The sequence below is a fragment of the Leptodactylus fuscus genome, chromosome 2, assembly GCF_031893055.1.
Source record: "Leptodactylus fuscus isolate aLepFus1 chromosome 2, aLepFus1.hap2, whole genome shotgun sequence".
Lineage (NCBI taxonomy): Eukaryota > Metazoa > Chordata > Amphibia > Anura > Leptodactylidae > Leptodactylus > Leptodactylus fuscus.
The window spans coordinates 261,482,965-261,504,014 of record NC_134266.1 but is presented as its reverse complement, the minus strand read 5'-3'; the positions used below and the strand labels follow the sequence as shown (position 1 = coordinate 261,504,014).

Sequence of the window (21,050 nt, the reverse complement as noted above, 5' to 3'; positions counted from 1 at the left end):
GATGTAAATTACAGACGCCTCTCATCTTTTTAAGTGGTGGAACTTGCACTATTGGTGACTGACTAAATACTTTTTTGCCCCACTGTAGACCTCTATTGTGAGGGGGCAGATTCTGAGGTGGATTCGGCATCAAAATCTGCCCCCTCTTACCCTGTGTGAACGAGCCCTTAGGGTCAATGCACACAGAGTATTTGGACATTGATGGGTTCGATTAGGCCAGTTTTGCATGTGGATTTTGAGGCAGATTCCGCGTCAATAGACCCTTACTTGGACAGATATCCATAATTTTGAAGTCGAGTTCATCAACAAAAAAAAACACAAACACGATTTTTTTTGCTTTCTCAATATTTTTATTGTGAAATATTGGATTTAGAAAAAAAATATACAAAATGCCAACAGTAAGATGTGCAAGTACAGTATTCAAATAATCTATACAGGTGAAAAAGCAGACTGTCGAGTCGAGACTGCATATTTGGGACAGATATACATGATGGAAGTTAGGACAATGCGTATTCACAAGCATCAAAATACACAGGAAAAAAAAAAATTCTCACGGGGGTAATACCACTAAACATCTGAAAATATCCCGAACGAGCACGATATAATACATCTTATCCAATCCACATGAAATAAAACTTCCATCCATTGCAGTTCACTATAGACCTAAGAATAGATGTCAAATATATTTTTTTTCTATTTTTTTTTTTTAATACAATTTTAAAAGTTAAAAAAAAAAAAAAAAAAAAAGAGGTTAAGATATAGTAACATTTACTGTGGACTTAATACTGTGAAGCCCCTAAAAAATACAAATTATACATAACTTTTTTTTAAATAAAGTTTTTTAAAATTTTTAAATATCCAATTCCAATATTTAGAGATCTGTGTTTAAGGCTGAGGCCCCACGTTACGGAAATACATTTTTTTTTTTTGTTGTAGCAGATTTGGTTGTGTTTTTTTGAGATAAATCCAGGGGTGGATGAAGCAGAAGGTAGAAGTATAAGAGGGCCCTATATATTTCCCTTTGGCTCAAAAAAATGCAACAAAATCTGCCATGTTTCCGCCACATGGGGCCTCAGCCTTTAAAGGGGGATTTCTAGGCTTATAAGATTTAGGACCTATCCTTAGGAAGAGGTTATTGGGCTGAGCTGCAATACCAAGCATGGCCACTTTGTAATGTAGGGTGCTAGGCTCTGTTTACAATTGAAGAGGTCATGCTCTTTATCTAAACACTGCGCCCTCTTCAATCAGCTGATCGGTGGAGGTCCTGGGTGTCTGGTTCATTGAAAAAAAACAAAAAACACAGCACCGTGCACTGTATAGTGGCCGTGCCTGGTATTGCAGCTCGGCGCCATTCACTTTTGAATGGGACTGAGCTACAAACTGACCATGTGACTGATGCGCAGGGGATCCCAGGCACCGGACCCCTGTCCATCTTTGACTGCTGGCCTTGCCAAAGGGGAGAAAAAAAAAAAAAAACACGCAGAAAACCCCTTTAATAGTGATGTTTGAAGTTATTCTCATGACCCATTGAGCAGAAACGGTAGGGAAAGGGGGAAAAAAAAAAGACAAAAATTTAAATTTACACCCACTTAAGCTTAAAGCCTCCTAATAAAGTTAACCCTTTATGTACTGCTTTTTAATATTTTTTTTATTTATTTATTATTTATTTTTAAATAGGCTAAATATAATAATTCAGACAAATCCAGTTCATCATTTGGATTAATAAGACAAATGACGCTTCAGTTACAGTGTCGGGTACTAAATATAATATAACTTTACACCGATTCCAGCCTTAAATTAAAAAAAAAAAAACATAAAAATTATAACTCAAACAGCTCAATAAGTTCTACATAAATAACAGGAGCCCTTGAATATATATTTTACATTAGTAAATTTGACAAATACTAAAAGGGGTTGTCCATGAACAAGTACCCCCCCAGGATAGGGAGTAAGTGGGATTTCAACTACTGGATCCCAAATTCCCCGCCCATTTGGTGGGAGCGGCGGTCATGCCCTGCTATCGCGACAATCCCATACAAGGGAATGGGGTAGTACAGCGCATGGGTGATGGCTGATCGTGTCCCCAATGACCAGACTCCATCACTATCGCCTATCTTGTGGCTACGGGATACAACCCCTTTAAGAAATGTTCTATCCGCACAAGACTGAACATGGACAAACTGCAAGACTAGTCGGATCTAACATTAAAGCTTCACTTTGAAGCCGCGTCTGTGATATGGATAAGGCTGCGTTCACACCATCGAGACGCCATGATCATAAATCAAGTTCTGTTTATTGGGTACCAATACGGTCCATCATTGTGATGGATGAGAAACTGCCGCTGTGGGCTCAGAAAGCCTGACCCCCTATAGGGTTATAGGGCAGGAGCTTGTGGGACATCCAGAAAGTGAGAGACCCTCCAGGTGGACCTGAGCGCGAGATAACCCCAAACCCTCTGTGGTACCCATATAGTTCTATACCTTGGCCTCATTCATGCGAGTGGGGGACAGGGAATAAGCTTCTACTTAGAAGTCGGGATAGGAAACGGCGCTATATTTTGTTCCTTACGTCCCTTCGAGAATTGCATAAATGCCTTTGGTATCGTAAGAAATGCCAACAAACTTAATATATACAATGTAAGCAATTGTGGTGGATGAAACTAGCAAAGATAGGTAAGCACTAAGACAGACAAGTCAGTGTGCAGGGCTGACCATCGACTACCCCCATGATTAGGACATGGAGTGGTCCTGTGCATTCACAGTACCAGAGCGGCAGACTGAACCAATGATGAGGCGGGGGGGAACGTCTTAGACAAATACAGGCTCCCTGCAGACGCTGCAGCTCAGCTGTAGTCACAGATCATGGCGTACATCGATGGCCGGCTCTGTACACATATTCCGCTTCACACTCAGTTTTCCTAACAGGCAACCAATTTGATAAAAAAGGGGGGGGGGGGGGGCCTCATGCACCGAACCATTAACACGATGACACTCGAACATTGATCACATCACGAGTCTTCATGCTGCGGTTCTATTTTTTCCTTTTTTTACATAATCTCGCATTGACGTAGATGGGGAAAAAAAAAAAAAAAAAACTCAAAAAGATTCTGATGAAGAAAATATTGAGGGAAAAAAAAAACAAATAAAAAAAATTCACCCCGATTATTTAATCTCACTTGCAAATACAAATCATCAAGTGTTGGCCATGATAGTTGACTATATACCTAGATAGATTTAGTCATCAGGCATCCGGGAAAGCTGGGTGACAACCGTTTTAAAGGCCTATTCCTGCTGTATTTGCAGAAGGATTTTCTCATGTATGGCCGTACGGTACACATTTACTTACCGGATGCCTCTCTAAGGGATAGGACATAAGGGGAGTCTGTCAGGTGCTCTATTGGTAGTCCTGACGCCCCCACCCCATTCACTTATCCTATAATGGATTGCTGTCCTGCCATCTCAGTCCGTCCCACAGAGGTGAATGGATGGGCAGACAAGGAACTCACCAATCCCATCCTGGTGATCAGCGGTGGCCCCGACAAGCAGCCATATTAAGGATCCGGTAAAACCAGACTTAAAAAACCCCCACGCTAGACGGGTTACCCAGTTCATGTCCTGCTCGCCTAGAAAGGCGGCCCACAATGCCTGAAACGAAGCAAGGCTTTCCCTGGCCCTTTGGCACACAAGAGGTTAAATCATGCCTGATTTCTACGAAACAATTAAAACACATGGTCATCCGCATACAGACAAAAAGATTCCTATGTACATGACTCCCTCGACGCTCCTATAAATTAAAAAGGTTACACCAAAGGCACTTGCAAGTAAAAATCCGCGACAGATCCTACGACGCCACCTCGCCGGCGCCGTACGAGAGACACGCTCGACACAGACACGATAGATCATTGAAGGTAACCTACGTGAGAATGTCCACGCCAGAACGAGACGCCAAAGAGGGCTGAAAAATCTCAAAAAACTTTATATTTTAATATTAAATGATAGTAACAGTTTCTGACACAGAGATCCAAAACTTCAGCTGAGCCGAAGGGTAAAACCCCAGCGATCAGTGCAGACAGTGGGGGAGAGTGATCGAGGCTTCACAAATCTACCCCAGAGGATCTATCCTATATTCTATTTTCTGTACATGATTATGGGGAGACATTTTGCACAAGGGACTCTCGATCGACTTTACCGCAGACACACGGGCGCAGGAACCTGTCGTCTGATGAGGACAAGCCCTTACATAGTAGATGAGGTTGGATGAAGACATCGGTCCATCAAGTCCAACCTATAACTCTACAATCCCCTTGATCCATCCCATCCTGTATATGACCCGTCTCTGGGAAAGCTGGGTGACCACTAAAATCATTGAGCACCAGCAATAATACTAATAAAAAAATTTTTTTTCCCTAATTCACTAAAAACCACACACAGCAGTTGTGTATTTGTCACGCGCCCCCTACAAAGGTGAGGCCGGCTGCCTGTCTTATTGCCGCTTACATTTCTGAAAATGGCGCTGCGGTAAGCGATGCTTTTTGCAGAAATGACCGGGGTGTCTTCAAGCCAGTTGAAGTTATTTGCCTGTCGTGTAAAAAGCGAAGGAACGCGTCCGGTAAATAACTAGAAACCAAAGACTATAAGATTCCCTCGTCACTGGGTCATTTTTAAGGGCTTCACAGAATATAAAAGGGGAGAAAAAAAAAGCAACCAAAAACCTAAAAACTGAGAGTCCTCCAAACAAGTTAGGTTCTCAAGGAGAGGTCAGGATGCTGCCGCTTTTGTCAAATTTTTTACCCTTGGATAAAGCCGCCACCTGCTTCAGCAGTTCCCGATTTTTGCCCTAAAAAGGATGAAATAAAAAGCGGTGTTAATGCGGGAAGGTCTATGGCTGGTCACGCACGCGCCGATGAGAACCCGGACAGTCTTCAGGTCATGTCAAGGAAACCCTGCGAATCTGCAAGATGTCTGCTGGCTGGAACTGTGGGATTTGTATGGTTTGCTATCCAGTTAAACTGGGTTTATTTTGCAAACGTTGGAAGCCAAAGGGGACAAACTACAATATCCACAGTGCGTGGACGGGATTGGCTTAACTCACATCCATAACATGGGGACCCCCCCGAACGGAATACAAACGCAATTGCAAGCGGCGTGCTGTAAAAGCACATGGACCCCATAGACTATAATGGGGTCTGTGTGCTTGCCGCGAGGGTGGGGATCCAAATGCTGATGTGAATGAGGCCTTAGACTAAAAGAGTTAACTAATGCGTACCTATTATCTGGTCAGAGGGATAGCTTTGCCTTCACAAGTCAATGGCGTCAATTTAAGTTGTCACATGACCAAGTTTTCAGCTCAGTCCCATTCAAGCGAATGTGTTTCAGCTGCAAAACTAAAAACTGCACAGCCGCTTCTGAATACACAGTACTGCGTGTGGTATTCAGCAGAGACCTGAATACTGCGGTCTCTTTAAACGCCTGAGCGGTCAGGGGAGCAAAGCGTCAGCCCACACAGACGTAAGACTGATGATTCTAGATGTCACACACATATGCCTGTCCAAGGAGTGATGACGTTCTACCACACGGGGACACCGGCCATACCTGCAGCTGCTCCACAGACTCCTTGTGAGCCTTTTCCATGCCATTCATCTTTGTCCTCAAATTATTCTCTTGGTATTGGAAGTCTGCTTTAAGTTCTGTAAGCTGAGATTAAAAAACAAAACAAAAAACAAAGGTGTTTTAAGTACTTTTAATCACAAGCAAAAAAGAAAAACAGTCACCAGGTAAACCACAGCCCTTCCTCATTTTATTCCCCCTGTGTGCTCCAGATGCATCAGGGTGCTTACAGAGGACCTTCCACCATTTGGGGCACATGCGCTTTTATATAGCGCTAGAAACCTACAGTGCGCTGAATTCAGAATACTATCAGCTTTCAGGATCTGTGCCCCCGGTGAAGAGCTGTTGGTGCCGGTATCGTAGCTCTTCACTGTCAGAAGGAGAAGGAAGGATCCGCCATGTTGATCAGGTGTCTCCGAGCAGCTTACAATGTTTTCACCAGACCTGGCTGAGCCCAAATACTTATGAAGGAAGCCATAGTGTGATGCCATACAATGCATCACGTTAACTAAATTGTTTCTAATTTCAATACATTCCTGTGCTGGTTGTCTAATTCTTTCTGATTTTCTACTTATATACTCCTATTTATTACTTTATTTGCCTTCTTATTATAGCAAGGGGATTTAAAGTATGTATCCAAGTCTGTTGCCTATCATTCTAATTTGTGTGTATTAATATACTGATTATTTATATATTCTGAAATTCATTCACACAAATTGTTATCTTTCCTGTTCCCGCTGCCATTTAGCCTTTCATGTTGATTACTTCCCCTGCTGAATGAATTTTAAAGGGATTCTACCATTAAAACCTCTTTTTTTTGTGGATAAGACGTTGGAATAGTCTTTAGAAAGGCTATTCGTCTCTTACCTTTAGACGTGGTCTATGCCGCGCCGTTCCTTAGAAATACAGTTTTTTTTACCGGTATGCAAATGAGATCTCTTGCAGCGACGAGGGCGTCCCCACTGCTGCCAGAGAAGTGTCTCCAAGCACCGCCTCCTTCTTCATCCGCAGCATCATCTTCCGGCACAGGCTCATAACTTCTAGCAGAGCAGAGCAGACTGCGCAGGCGCACAGGCCAAGGGAAAATGGCCGCTTGCACAGTATTGTTATCGGCCATTTTCCCGTGGTCTGTGCACCTGCACAGTCTATTCTGCTAGGTTATGAGCCTGTGCCGGAAGAAGGCATTGAAGATGACGCAGTGGACGAAGAAGGAGGCGGTGCTGGAGACAATTCTCTGGCAATGGTGGGGACGGTCCCATCGCTGCGAGAGAATTCATTTGCATACCGGTAAAAAACGGTATTTTTGAGGAACAGCGTGGCGGAGACCACGTCTAAAGGTAAGAGACGAATAGCCTTTCTAAAGGCTATTCCGACGTCTTATCCACAAGAAAAAAAAAAAAAGTTTTAATGGTAGAATCCCTTTAAAATTTCTCAATAAATATTTTAGTATTTTACTATTGTCTGCTCCTGATTTTGGACCCATTTTCTTCTTTTGAAGTTGTGGTGTTTGCCCAGAGGCCGACTGTGCCTTCAATCAAAGAGGGGGGACACGGGGCCTCTGTTCCAATAACCCGTGGGGGGGCCTCAGTAGTCAGACGCTCATCCCCTTATTCTGTAAATACATTTTGATAATGGAAAAAAACTCCCAAACTCCTTAAGGGGATGTGCAGGCAAAGTTGTACTATTATTATGTTGCAGCAAAGACTATGGAGCTGATTGATCACAGCTTGTAACTGGCAAAGAAGTCATGGGGGGGGGGGGGGGGGGGAGTACATTTTGTCCTCTTTAAACAGTATGCGACACCTGCAGGACAATGGTGAATGAGGCCCAGTGCTAGGTGGTCCATTATATTGTACGGTTTAGGCGGGAATGGACTGGAGTTGCTCTTTTAACCCCCTGGTCACTCACCTTTTTATCCTTTTCCAGAATGGTCTGATCTCTTTGCTGCAAGAGACGTTTCAGTGACATAACTTCCTCTTTCAACTGGCTGATAAGGACAAAGTTGTCTGTACCGCCGCTGTCCGTCGACTGATTGATCGAACTACTAAAATAATACATGCTGGAATTCAAATATTTATTGTAATATCAAAAAAATTAAGATGATTTCTGTAATATGAGCACAGTTTACAAAGGAAAAGAATCACAGTACACAGGTAAATAGCTTAATAAATAGATCTATACTATCCTGGCCACTAATGGGCGTCCCTGCAGCTAATAGATACCCCATGTCATATATGAAGGAGAGCAACGAGTCCTCCTTACTGGTCAAATAGATGCTTCTATTATCCGCTGACCCAGCAACATCCCACATCTAACAAACCCACTGTTGTATAAGGACATGTCTAGGTCTGGGGTCAGCATGGACTGGATTAGAGACTGGACCCCGTAATGGCAGGAGCAGCCGCTGGGATCACAGCTGGTAAGATCCAAACTACTATAGACAGTTCAATGCGTGATGGTTCAGGACAAGTCCTGCCCAAATACCTCAGAGGGGCCGTTGAGTGGGCTTTGCAGCATCCATCGCCTTAAAGGACCAGGGTGCCCTAAATTTCTACCCTATGAGTCAAGAAACAGATACAAGAGATAGAGTTTTAGGATTCCCTATACTATACACACCTGTCTCCGTTGGATGGCTTGGATTCCAATTTAGGCTTTTTCTTTGGAGTTTCATTCTGAATTGCTGTTGTAGATTTATGACTGCAATGAGAAGAGTCCCCGTAAGTCAGCCTGATGAGTATCATCTTTAAAGCCTTAAAATGATACCCCCTCCCCCGATAGGATCCTCTGAACCTAATCTTACAACAACAACAACCTCCTCAATGCCCCAAAGAGCTGACAAAAACAGCAGCCTCTATTCACAAGTGGAAAACACCCCTCAATATGGGGGATATGCTGAGTTTTTGGAACAAACTCCCTTTAAAAAGGACTCACAAAATCAGCACTCGGGACCCCCACCCTCCCCACCTACCATCTGAAAGTAGCTGTGGTGTTTGAGCCAATGCTGCAGCCCCTTCATTGTTTACCAGCAGGCAGGGGAGAGAACAAATCTCTCAAAGCAAGCAGCCCCCATCCACTGATCCCTGCCGAAATCCCCAGTGATCAATAATACATGCTCCCATTGAAAGGAATGGGTTAACACAAAACCCCTTTAACACAGACGTCACTCTGGTTTGCTGAAGTGTTATTTCTTGTAGAACTCGCGGGTACGTACCTTTGCTTCCAAATTCCCTGGTCTCCTTCAGGACTTAGACTACTTATTCTAAAGGGAAGAAGATACAGATTGGTTAGAGCTTTAGATCATTCTAATAAAGATGCAATAAAGTCTGCGGATGCCAAAGTCAAGTCTATGGAGCAGGTGGAGCTAGCGGCAAACCCACTGGATAGGAGGGAGGGTGGGCTTGTGGAAAAACTTCTTTATATTAGAAATAATGCTGCTCCGAGGAACAGCAGCTTTATGTATATACCAAGAGAGACAATGAAGTGTATGAAAGAACACGGAACTAGTATAGTGTATGCAATATAAAGGGTCCGAGAGACACAGACACATATGACCCAACAGGATTTCAAATCAGACTTTCAGCAGTTTGTGTGGTTGTCTCTAACCTGTGACTTCCAATATGTCAAAAGTTGTAGTGCAGCAAGAGATGGGAGTCTCAGGTTAGAGAACATGGTCCCATGTTGTGAGGTCAGCAGGTAGAAATTCACCTTCAGCATTAACCGGTTAAGGACCAGGCCCAGAAGTACATTAAGGACCGGGCCTCTTTTTTCAAAACTGACATGTGTCACTTTAAATGGCAATAACTTTGAGACGCTTTAACTTACACAAGTGATTTTGAAATTGTTTTTTCGTAACACATTATACTTCACGTTAGTGGTAAACACTAATCAATATTTTTGTATTTATTTATAAAAAAACTAGCAAATTTGATGGAAATTTGGAAAAAATTGCAATTTTCAAAATGTGAAATTCTCTGCTTTTCAGGCAGATAGTCATACCATCCAAATACATGAATAAATATTATCTCCCATATCTCTGCTTTATATCGGCATCATCTTTTGATCGTCTTTTAATTCATTTTGGACGTTACAAGGCTTACAAGTGTAACAGCGATTTTCCAGATTTACAAGAAAATTCCTCAAACTAATTTTTTAGGGAACACTTCAGTTCTGAAAGGAATTATAAAGGCCTATATAATAGAAACCCCCATAAATCACCCCATTTTCAAAACTACACCCCTCAAATTATTCAAAACAGCATTTGGGATGTTTGTTAACCCTTTAAGCATTTCATAAGAATAAAAATAATATGGAGGTCAAATTTAGACATTTCATTTTTTTTCACTAATACATTCATTTAGACCTAAAATTAACACATTCACAAAGGGTTAAAGGAGAAAATGCATCTCAAATTTTGTTATACAATTTCTCCCGTGCACAGAAATACCCCACATGTGGGTGTAAACTGATTTTTGGGCACACGGCAGTGCACGAAAGGGAAGGAGTGACACTGGGTGTTTGAACAGCGTATTTTGCTGGAATAATTTTCAGGCACCATGTCACATTTGCAGAGCCCTTAGCGTACCAAAACAATGGAAACCCCCCAAAAGTGACCCCATTTTAGAATCTACACCCCTCACAGAATTCATCAAGGGGTATAGTCAGCATTTTGACCCTACAGTTGTTCCACAGATTTTACTAACATTGGAATGTGTAAAAGAAAAATTACTAAAATGTCACTTTATCCCCAAAGTTTTCATTTTCACAAGGGGTTAAAGGAGTAAAAGCCCCCCAAAGTTTGTTAAACAATTTATCCTGAACACGGCAATACCCCATATGTGGCCATATTCTGCTGTATGGGAACATGGCGGGGCTCAGAATGGAAGGAGTGCTATTTGGCTTTTGGATGGCAGATTTTGCTGGAATAATTTTAGGTGCCATGTCTGATTTGCAGAGCCCCTAGAGAACCAATACAGTGGAAACCCCCTAAAAGTGACCCCATTTTGGAAACTACACCCCCCACAAAACATATCAAAGGGTAGAGTGAGCATTTTGACCCTACAGCTGTTTCACAGATTTTATTAACATTGGGACATGAAAATGAAAATTTACTTTTTTTCCAACAAACTGTCAATTTAGCCCCAAATTTTTCATTTTCACAAGAGGATAAAGGAAAAAAAGCTCCATAAAGTTCGTTACACAATTTCTCCTGAACACAGAAATGCCCCATATGTGGTCATAATCTACTGTATGGGAACATGGTGGGGCTCAGAATGGAAAGAGCGCTATTTGGCTTTTGAAGGGCAGATTTTGCTGGAATATTTTTCAGGTGCCATGTCGAATTTGCAGAGCCCCTAGTGTACCAATAAAGTGGAAACCCCCTAAAAGTGACCCCATTTTGGAAACTACACCCCTCATAGAATTTATCTAGGGGTTTGGTGAGCATTTTGGCCTCACAGCTGATTCACAGATTTTATTAACAATGGGACGTAAAAATGAAAAATTACTTTTTTTTTCCAATTAATCGTCCATTTAGCGCCATATTTTTAATTTTGCAAGTAGCTGAAGAATTAAAAGCCCCCCAGAGTTTGTTACACAATTTCTTCTTAACACGGCAATACCCCATATGTGGCCATAATCTGCTGTATGGGTATACGGTGGGGCTCAGAATGGAAAGAGCGCTATTTGGCTTTTAGAAAGCAGATGTGGCTGGAATAGTTCTCAGGTGTCATGTCGCATTAGCTGAGCCCCTAAAGTATCAATACAATGGAAACCCCCCATTGTGACCCCATTTTAGAAACTACACAGGTGACAGTAAACTGGAATTCACCAAGAAGTGACCCCATTTTGTAGGGACAATTTTAGGGCCTCTGCAAATGTGACGTGGTGTCCAAAAACAAAGAATCTAAATCTGCACTCCAAAAGCACATATCGCTCCTTCACATCTGCGCCCTGCTGTGTACCCAAATAGCGGTGTATGCCCACATGTATGACACTGGTGTACCCCGGATAACGTACTTAATGCCATATGTGGGTATAAATGGCTGTTTGGGCACAGCCGGGCACAGAAGGGAAGGAGCGCTATTTTGGTTTTTGGAGCACAGTTTGGTTTTAGGACACCATGCCACTTTTGCAAAGCCCCTGAATTGCCAATAAAGTGGAATCCGCAGACATGTCACCCCATTTTGGACACTAGCCCACTGATGGGATTTATGAAGTGTTGTAACGAGCGTTTTTAACCCTTGAGTGTTGCATTTATTTAGTTTCCAGAAATGAAATCACAGCTGATAATGAGAAGTTAAAAATGAAAAATTTCCAGAGATTCGCCATTTTAGTGCCCGATATGTTGTGCCCAACTTATGTCAGCAGAGACACTCCAAAAACTGGTAAGCGGGTATCCCGGGCACAACAGCTTTTAGAGCGTTCATCTCTGATACAAGGCGGGCACAACATATTACGCACTGAAATGACGTATTCCTGGAAAAATTGTCATTTTCACCTCTCACAATCAGCTTCGTATTCATTTATGGATAATAAGTTATAGCAACACTTGGGGGTTAAAAATGCTCTCTGTACCCCTGGAGAAATCCTTCAGGGGTGTAGTTTCCAAAATAAGGTCACATATCAGGGGATTCCACTTTACTGGCGTTTCAGATCTACAAAAGTGTCATGGCATCCAAAAACCAAACCGTCTGTGCTCCAAAAACCCAATAACCCTTCTTCCCTTTTGCGTCCAGCTGTGCCCTAATATCAGTTTATACCCACATATGACATTACGTCCGTTATCCTGGGTACACCAGTGTCATACATGTGTCATAAACTGCAGTTTGGGCACACAGCAGGGCGCAGAAGCGATGGAGCGCGATGCGGCTTTTGGAGTACAGATTTTGATGTTTGGTATCTGGACGCCATGTCATGTTTGTAGAGCCTGTAAGGTACCAGAAAAGTGGATTCCCCAAAGGAGTGACCCCATTTTGAAAACTGCACCCCTCAAAGAATTTCTCAGGGGGTGTAGTGAGTATTAGTATCCCAGACGTGACTGCACAGCGGATGGCGAAGAGGGAATGTATAAGCTGTGCGGAGAACATTGCAGACACCAAATTCCCTACTATGTCCCAGTAGCTCCTATGATTGGGGGAGTCACTCTGGGGGTCACTTCTGGTGTTTTTTCGCTCATAAGCTGTAAATCTGGGGTGTCCCCTGATATTCGCTCGCACAGCTTATATATTCCCTATCTGCCGCAGCCAGTTGTGTTCTAATAATTTGGCGATTTTTGGGGGGTTTTGCCTTGACATTGCTAGATGCTATATTTTCTTTATTTTTCTGGTGACGTGGCCATATAAGGGCTTGTTGTTTGCAGGATGAGATGCATTTTGTAATGACACCATCTTTGGGTGCCTACAACTTACTGATTACATTTTATTAACTCTTTCTTGCTGGATTAAAAAAAAAAAAATCAATCCTGCATTGAGTTTTACATTTTAAATTTTTCGCCATGCAGCGTACAGCATAAGTAACATGTGTCCTTTATTCTGCGGGTCGGTACGGTTACGGCGATACCTCATTTATGTTATTTTTTTATGCGATACTAAGTCTGCAGAACAAAAACACATATGGGGACATAAATCAATGTTTTTTGCATCGCCATCTTCTGAGACGTAACATTTTTATTTTTCGGTTGACAGTGTTGGTTGAGGGCTTATTTTTTGCGGGAAAATGTGCGCTTTTTATTGGCACTGTTGTGGGGTGAATATGACTTTTTGAAGCATATTTTGTAGGATGAGATGGCAAAAAATCATTATTTCCGGCGAGTTTTTTCCGTTTTTTTTTTCCGACGTTCACCGTGTACATTAAATATTATTTCAGTTTTATTGTACAGGTTGTTACGGACGCGGCGATACCAAATATGCATTGCTTTTTTTAATTTTTAGTGCTTTTTTTTATATAATTCATTTTGTATAGAAAAAAAGGGATTTTTGGACTTTAGAACTTTATTACTTTTTTCATACACTTTATTATTTTTTTTTTAACTTTTTTTTTACTTTTTCATGTGTCCCTTTAGGACACTTGAATCAGTTGATGCTTTGATGAAAGCATCAACTGATTCTACACAGTAGCAGACAGGACACGAGCAGGACATGAACCTGCTCGTGTCCTGTAAGCTGCAGAGGAAGTGAGCTGCATCGCTCACTTCCTCCACCGCCTGGCAGGATCACCAGGTATGTGGGGGCTCCGGTAGTCTGGGGTCACTGGCCAGACCCCAGACTACCTGTTACTGACATCGGCACCCCTCGATCTCGCCGCGGGGGGTGCCGATCACTTTAAATTATCGGCGGATCCCTTTCGATCGCGCCGTGATGTTTCACGGCGCGATCGAAAGGGTTAACACGTCCAGTCGGACTGAGTTCCGACTGGACGTTATGGAGGAAGGGGTTAGGTGTTAGTAACACCTAACCCCTGTCCCCCCCGCACCCCTCCCCCCGCCAGAAAGGTACCTAAAGGCCGGACGTATTTCGGCAATAGTCCGGTCTTTAGGTACCAGCACATGAGGCCGTAAATTTACGTACGGCGGTCCTCATGTGGTTAAAGGGATCCTATCATTGGATTTCCTTAGGAATAGCCTTAAGAAAGGTTATTCTTCTCCTACCTTTAGAGGTCTTCTCTGCGCCGCCGTTCAGCAGAAATCCCGTTTTTCGTTGGTATGCAAACAAGTTCTCTTGCAGCACTGGGGGCAGGCCTCAGTGCTCAAACAGCAATGGGGGCTTCCCCAAAGCTGCGAGAGGAAGCTCCAACGCCGCCTCTATCTTCTTCAGGAACGCCTTCTTCCATCTTGGGTTTCAATCTTCTAGGCCTCGGGCAGAGCCGACTGCGCATGCCTCGGCCACAAGAAAATGGCCGCTTACACCAGCTTACTGAGTAAGCGACCATTTCCTTGTGGCCCGGGCATGCAGAGTCGGCTCAGCCTGAGGCCTAGAAGATTGAAACCCAGGATGGAAGAAGACGCAGGGAGAGGCCGTTCCAGAAGAAGATTGAGGCGGCACTGGAGATATGTCTCGCAGCATTGGGAACGCCCCCAGTGCTGCGAGAGAACTCATTTTTATACCAAGGAAAACCCAGATTTCTACCAAATGGCGGCACGGAGAAGAAATCTAAAGATAGGAGGAGAATAGCCTGGGGAGGTATTCGATCGACTACTACTCACTCATCTCTAAAAATCATGCCATATCCTAAATTTATGCCATTTCAGAAGATGAGAAGAGCCCTTAAAGGTTTAGTTTATGCTCCGCAACCTGCCATGTTGTGTCGTCTGCCAATAGACTATCAATGGCAATACACCAGGCCTTAGTCTACGGGCAGACATTTTTGATAACTCCAGCTATGCATTACCATACAATGTCATGGTTCTGAGAGATCCGATGTGAGATCCGCATGTGACACTTACTTGTGGTGGCTGCTGCTATGCCTGTGATGGTGGTGATGATGATGGTGGTGATGATGGTGTTTAGAATGATGCTGGTCCTTCTCGGTAAGAGAAGAGGATGATGAATTAGAGTGGGTGGAGCCTAAGCTTTTCCTCTGCTCCTTAGTCTTCTGGAGAACCCTCTTGTAGGAAAGCGTGCAAAGCCAACACAGCAACTTCCCATCAACCTGCACAAGGAGACACAAGAGAGCGGATCGGGATTTTAAGGAGCTGCCTGACAGGAGTTGCCTTTAAGCAGCGTATCTTCTACGTATCTCTCACCTTCCTTCTGCCTTCTTCCTTGCGGTCAAATGCGCACTGCTGTTTGCATTGTTCGCAGGTTTGTGGAGGTCCGTATTTTTTCTCTGAGTTGGTGCAACGTTGACACTTTGTGCCGATGAACGCTGCGATAATATTACAGTACTGACAAGGTTTGGGCTGCAGAGAATAAAAGAGGGAGAAATGGCAAATAAAATAGAATTCGGGATTATAATATTGTATCAAAGGGGCTTATAAAAACGTGAGATGAACGGGGGTCCCATGTGTCTGAACCCCACTGATCAGCTGTTGACGTCAGGTCAACCGGTCACATGGTACAGTGCAACTTACTCTCATTCAAGTGAATGGGGCTGAGCTGCAATAGCAAGCACGGCCCCAATAAGTATTCAGTGAAGAGACCAGAGAGCTCATCCGAATGCTGTGGCCTCTTTAATCAGCTGATCAGCGGAGTTCCTAGCGTTCACATATTGATGACCTGTCCTAAGGATAGGTCAGCATTACACAAGTCCTGGAAATGTTGCCCAGTGGGCTAACACTCCACTTGGCAATTGTTACAGTCTGGTCCTGATTAATATTAGAATAGTGATAGTTGCTTAAAGGGATTCTACCATTAAAACCCTATTTTTTGTAGATAAGACGTCAGGATAGTCTTTAGAAAGTCTATTTGTCTCTTACCTTTAGATGTGATCTCCGCCGCTCCGTTCCTTAGAAATACCAGTTTTTACCGGTATGCAAATTAGTTCTCCCGCAGCGATGGGGGTGGGCCCCAGTGCTGAAAATGCGATGGGGGCGTCCCCACTGCTGCTCGAAAACACGATCCTGCGACGCCTCTATCTTCGACTGGATCCTCCCCTTCTTTCGTCGTCTATCTTTGCGTCACCTCCGACGCCTGCGCAGTTGGCTCTGCCAGTGAGACACCAGCAGAGCCGAGTGCGAATGCCGGCCGGCAGCCATTTTTGGGAGGCCGCTCCTGCATTGAACTACAAGAGCAAGAGCGGCCTCTCAAAAATGGCTGCTGGCCGGCATCTGCAGTCGGCTCTACTAGTGTCTCACTGGCAGAGCCAACTGCGCAGGCGTCGGAGGTGACGCAGGAGGAAGACGACAGAGAAGGGGAGGATCCAGTCGAAGATAGAGGCATCGCAGGATCGTGTTCTTGAGCTGCAGTGGGGACGCCCCAATCGCATTTTCAGCGCTGGGACCCGCCCCCATCGCTGTGGAAGAACTAATTTGCATACCGGTAAAAACCGGTATTTCTAAGGAACGGAGCGGCGGAGATCACATCTAAAGGTAAGAGACGAATAGCCTTTCTAAAGTCTATTCCGACGTCTTATCCACAAAAAAAGAGGTTTTAATGGTAGAATCCCTTTAAGTGTGAACGATTAATAAACCCGTCCCATAGTGACAGAGAGAAGGGTGCACAGAGGAATAGGATGGACTGCAGACTGCAATGCTATAAAAAGCGTGGAAAATTTCCCAACCAGGTAATGTGCTCGACTGGGATCAAACCCAGGCTGTCTGATACTTTCATCCATATAGGAATATCATTTCTGGAGAGAATGGGGATACACAATGTATGTGCAGGCGAATAAAGGCAACTCACCGTTCCAAACTGCTTTACGTTTTGCGCACATTTCTTGCATATAGTGTTGGTTTTACTAGAGAAACAAAAAGGTGGATAAAATCAGCAATGGCAGGTAACGTGAGGAGAGCCCTGGCAGCAAACTGGGTCAGCTGAGGAACATGCAAATCAACCCATAGGTGTGTGAACGGGCCTGGCACGTAAGGAGAGACTTCCCAGTATTTACTCATGTAGTATATGACCTGCACAGACACTGCAGCCTATTGAGGTCAGAAGTTCATGGCCGGAATTGCCTTGGTGACGACTGATCTCCTCTGCAGGATCTCTTTACTCTGATGGGTTCGGTGTATGATACAGTACATTGCTGGGATCCCCAGTGATCACTAGAAAGGGGCCCACAGCCTTCTAATACTCATCAGTCCTCCATCATAGTGAGACACTTGAATCAATTGCAAGTCAGGCTTGTGGGGTGGGCGGTTTGGGACCCCCATTCTCACATCCAAAGTCCCAGCAGTGAGGCCCTGAGTGATCAGACGTTTATCACTTATCCTTTGTGCTATAGGCATTTTCTGAGACTTCGCTATGGATAACTTATTGCTAGCATAGCTCATCCAGTCAACGTGTTTGGTGGTGGTCCGACAACCAGGGCCCCAGCCATCAGGTGTTTGAAGAGTGCTGATGAGGTCATGTCCACCGGTCACATGGTCCAGTCCTATTCAAGTCATTGGGGCTGAGCTGCAATACTAAGCGCACCCTTTACAATACAGGCCGCAGCGCTAACCCAAATGCTATGGCCTCTGGGGCAGCACGGTGGCTCGGTGGTTAGTACTGCAGCCTTACAGTGCTGGAGTCCTGGGTTCTAATCCCGCCAGGAACAACATCTCTGAGGCGTTTGTATGTTCTCCCCGTGTTAGTGTAGATTTCCTCCCATTTTACAAAGATGTACTGATAGGAAAAAAATGTACATTGTGATCCCTATATATGGGGCTCACTATCTACATTAAAAAAAAAAGCTAGCTGATTGGTGGGAGTCTCAGGTATCAGACCACCACCAATGACCTAGTCATACATCAGTAAAGAAGTCCTGGAAGACACATTACGTGTGGAGGCAAGATATTTAGTAATCATGACATATACGGCCTTACCTCTCCTGCTGAAACTCTGACCTGCAGTACGTGCACTTCACGATAGGATGAGCGATGCGACACTCCTAGGGGGAAAATAAAAATAAGTATTAACATCAAACATCCCTGTCCTATAGATGTGACTTAGAGCGGCAGTGCCTGGACGGGTCACTACTCAGTGTACGGAGCTGTCTGTGTCCGGCTCTGAACAACGTCACAGTAAAAGGCCACAGCACTCAGAGGAGCATCGTGGTCCCATTTAAAGGGATTATCTGGCTCATTTCTATTCATGTACTTTCGGCAGTATACGCCATGACCCTTTCGCAGTTTACCCTGCACACAGTCTGGTTTATAGCACAGTACAACGACAATCTTTCCCTAGACTATTAAATTGGATCACTGAGGCTCCGTTCCCACGGAGTAACGCGCCGCGCATTCAGACACGTATACACGTCAGAGTGTGAGCGCTCAAAACAGATCCCATTCACTTCAATGGGTGCCGGCTTACGGGCGCTACACATTGAAGTCAATGGGAGGCTTTTTAACCCAACATAAGCCGGCACCCATTGAAGTGAATGGGATCCGTTTGATCACTCACACTCTGACACGTGTATGTGTCTGTGCGCGGCGCGTTACTCCGTGGGAACGGAGCCTTAGTGATCTATGATGTAGCCTGAAGATTCGTCATCAATATAAAGCTAATAAGTGGGGGTGGGAGGGGGTTGCAGAGTCAGACCCCACTGATTTATTACCTAATAACAGATCACCAGCCCCTGAGGACCCCTTTAATGACTAGGCGGAGATGAGCGGCACAACATAGGCGCTGCTTATCTCTTCCTACACAGGCAACCAACTTCTTTTCCCCGACCACAGACTGCCTTATACTGTCCCATCTCCTAACAAAGAGGTTCTGCAGCAGCTGAGTGACACCATAGCACACCCCTCAGCTGCTACAGATTATATATTAGAAAAAGAAATAATCATTTTTGATTTTTTTTTTCCTACTATGAGCAGAAATCACCCCTGAAGATGTTCTGCAGCATCTGCAAATCATCATCAGACACCTCTCAGCTGCTGCAGATCTTCTTTACAAAGTGGATAAGACTTTTTTTTTCATTAAGATGAGCAGAAATCACTGCCAAAGAAGTTCTGCAGCAGCTGCAAGTCATCATAAGACGCCTCTCCACTGCTGCGGAACTTCTTAAGACAAAACAGTGAACAGAAATCAAGCAAAGGGGTTCTGCAGCATCTACAGATGGTATTATACACCCCTCAGCTGCTGCAGATCATCTTTGAAAAAAAGGATGAGCTTTCATTTTTTTCTTAAAATCAAAGTTGACAGGAATCACTCCCCCCAAAATATCTTCAGCACCTGCATTGTGTTATAATACACCCCTCAGCTGCTGCAGAACCTCTTTTATAACAGGTTACATAGCTGTCAGGTGACTGAGAATAATAGCATTTATTGTTATCCTTTATAAGTCACCCGAGAGCCCTGTAACCTGTATAAAAAAAAGAGGTTCTGCAGCAGCTGACTATGGCTTATAAGGAATAACAATAAATGTTATTATTCTAAGCCAGTCAGCTGCTGCAGAACCTCTTTTTATAAAGGTTACAGGGCTCTAGAGTGCCTTAGAATAATAGAATTGGTTATTCTTTATAAGCCATAGTCAGCTGCTGCAGAACCTCTTTTTATACAGGTTACAGGGCTGTCGGGTGACTTATAAAGAATAACAATAAATTCTATTATTCTAAGCCAGTCAGCTGCTGCAGAACCTCTTTGTTTTTCTGCTCACATTGCTAAAAAAAAAAAAAACAATGGTCAGATTCTTTTCATCAGGGGAGACAGATCTCGTCCTATTAGAGGTTCCGCAGCAGCTGAGAGGTGTATTATGATCTGTAGCTGCTGCAGAACCTCTCATAGGACGATTTCTGCTCTTTGTGATCAAAATGATCTGACCATTGTTTTTTTTTAGCAATGTGAGCAGAAAAACAAAGAGGTTCTGCAGCAGCTGACTATGGCTTATAAAGAATAACAATCAATTTTATTATTGTAAACCAGTCAGCTGCTGCAGAACCTCTCAGGCGACTTAGAATAATAGAATGGGTTATTATTCTTTTGATCAGAGGAGACAGAAATCGTTCTTTAAGAGGTTCCGCAGCAGCTGAGAGGTGTATTACGATCTGTAGCTGCTGCAGAACCTCTCCTACGACGACTTCTGCTCCCTCTGATCAAAAGAATCTGACCATAGCAATGTGAGCAGAAAAGCAAAAAGAGGTTCTGCAGCAGCTATGGCTTCTAAGGAATAACAATTCGTTCTATTATCCTGTATAGGAGGCTGGTCCGGGGTCACGTGACTCGGCAGTGTATAATGAGCCCCTTATAGCACAGGGTATATCGGGCGCTATGGAGGAGATGACGGGACTGATGACGGACATGACGCCCCCGCAGCTCGCCCGTCCTTTAGCGCCCTGTAGGCAGCGCCTCCGCCCGGCCAGACGAGGCCTCTACGGGGGAAGCGCATACCCAGGGCTGGAGCCCCCTGCTGGGCCTCCCTCACACACCTTGCAGAGCTGTTGACCCTGGGAGAGCTCCTCGAACGGGTACCGCTGGTTACACTTGGTGCAGGCGTACAGAGCCGAGGCCATCCTCCGGCCGGCAGTCACTGAGGAGGCGAGGACACGGAGCGCGGGGGCTGAGCAGCCGTCACGGCGGGGCTAGGTCACACACACTGAGCCGCCCGACCACTTCTGTCTCCCGGACGGCGTAGTTTTCAGTGTGGGGCGCCCGCCCGTCGCAGAATTTCCTCCTCTGTCCTTCCCCCTCCGCGTTACACAATCCGCCCACAGGCTGGGACAGGAGGCCGCGCTGAACACGACGTCTCCGGCGGACGCCTCTTCCTCCGGCGGACGCCTCTTCCTCCTGGCGGCCGCGTCACAGCTCCGCTCTGGTCTCTTCACCGCCCGCCCCGCTCACCGAACAAATAAAACTACAAAATAAACAA

The 21,050-nt window shown here is 44.5% G+C and overlaps 1 protein-coding gene across 3 annotated transcripts; it reads right to left on the bottom strand.

Moving 5' to 3' along the window:
• Positions 1 to 344: 344 nt before the first annotated feature.
• On the bottom strand, positions 345 to 21,043 carry FAM76B (family with sequence similarity 76 member B). Of its 3 annotated transcripts, none has more exons than XM_075266144.1 (10): positions 20,611 to 21,043; positions 18,067 to 18,131; positions 16,943 to 16,997; positions 15,346 to 15,501; positions 15,046 to 15,251; positions 8,818 to 8,865; positions 8,223 to 8,303; positions 7,515 to 7,647; positions 5,592 to 5,693; positions 345 to 4,836 (listed from the first exon to the last, which is right to left on the bottom strand). In XM_075266144.1, exons 1-10 carry the CDS (start codon positions 20,692 to 20,694, stop codon positions 4,747 to 4,749), a joined length of 1,020 nt encoding a protein of 339 aa, XP_075122245.1. In that variant the 5' UTR covers positions 20,695 to 21,043; the 3' UTR covers positions 345 to 4,746. The 3 variants fall into 3 exon arrangements, with proteins under 3 accessions (XP_075122245.1, XP_075122243.1, XP_075122244.1); XM_075266142.1 differs by having other exon boundaries at positions 7,515 to 7,665; positions 20,611 to 20,832; XM_075266143.1 differs by having other exon boundaries at positions 7,515 to 7,650; positions 20,611 to 20,832.
• Positions 21,044 to 21,050: the final 7 nt, after the last annotated feature.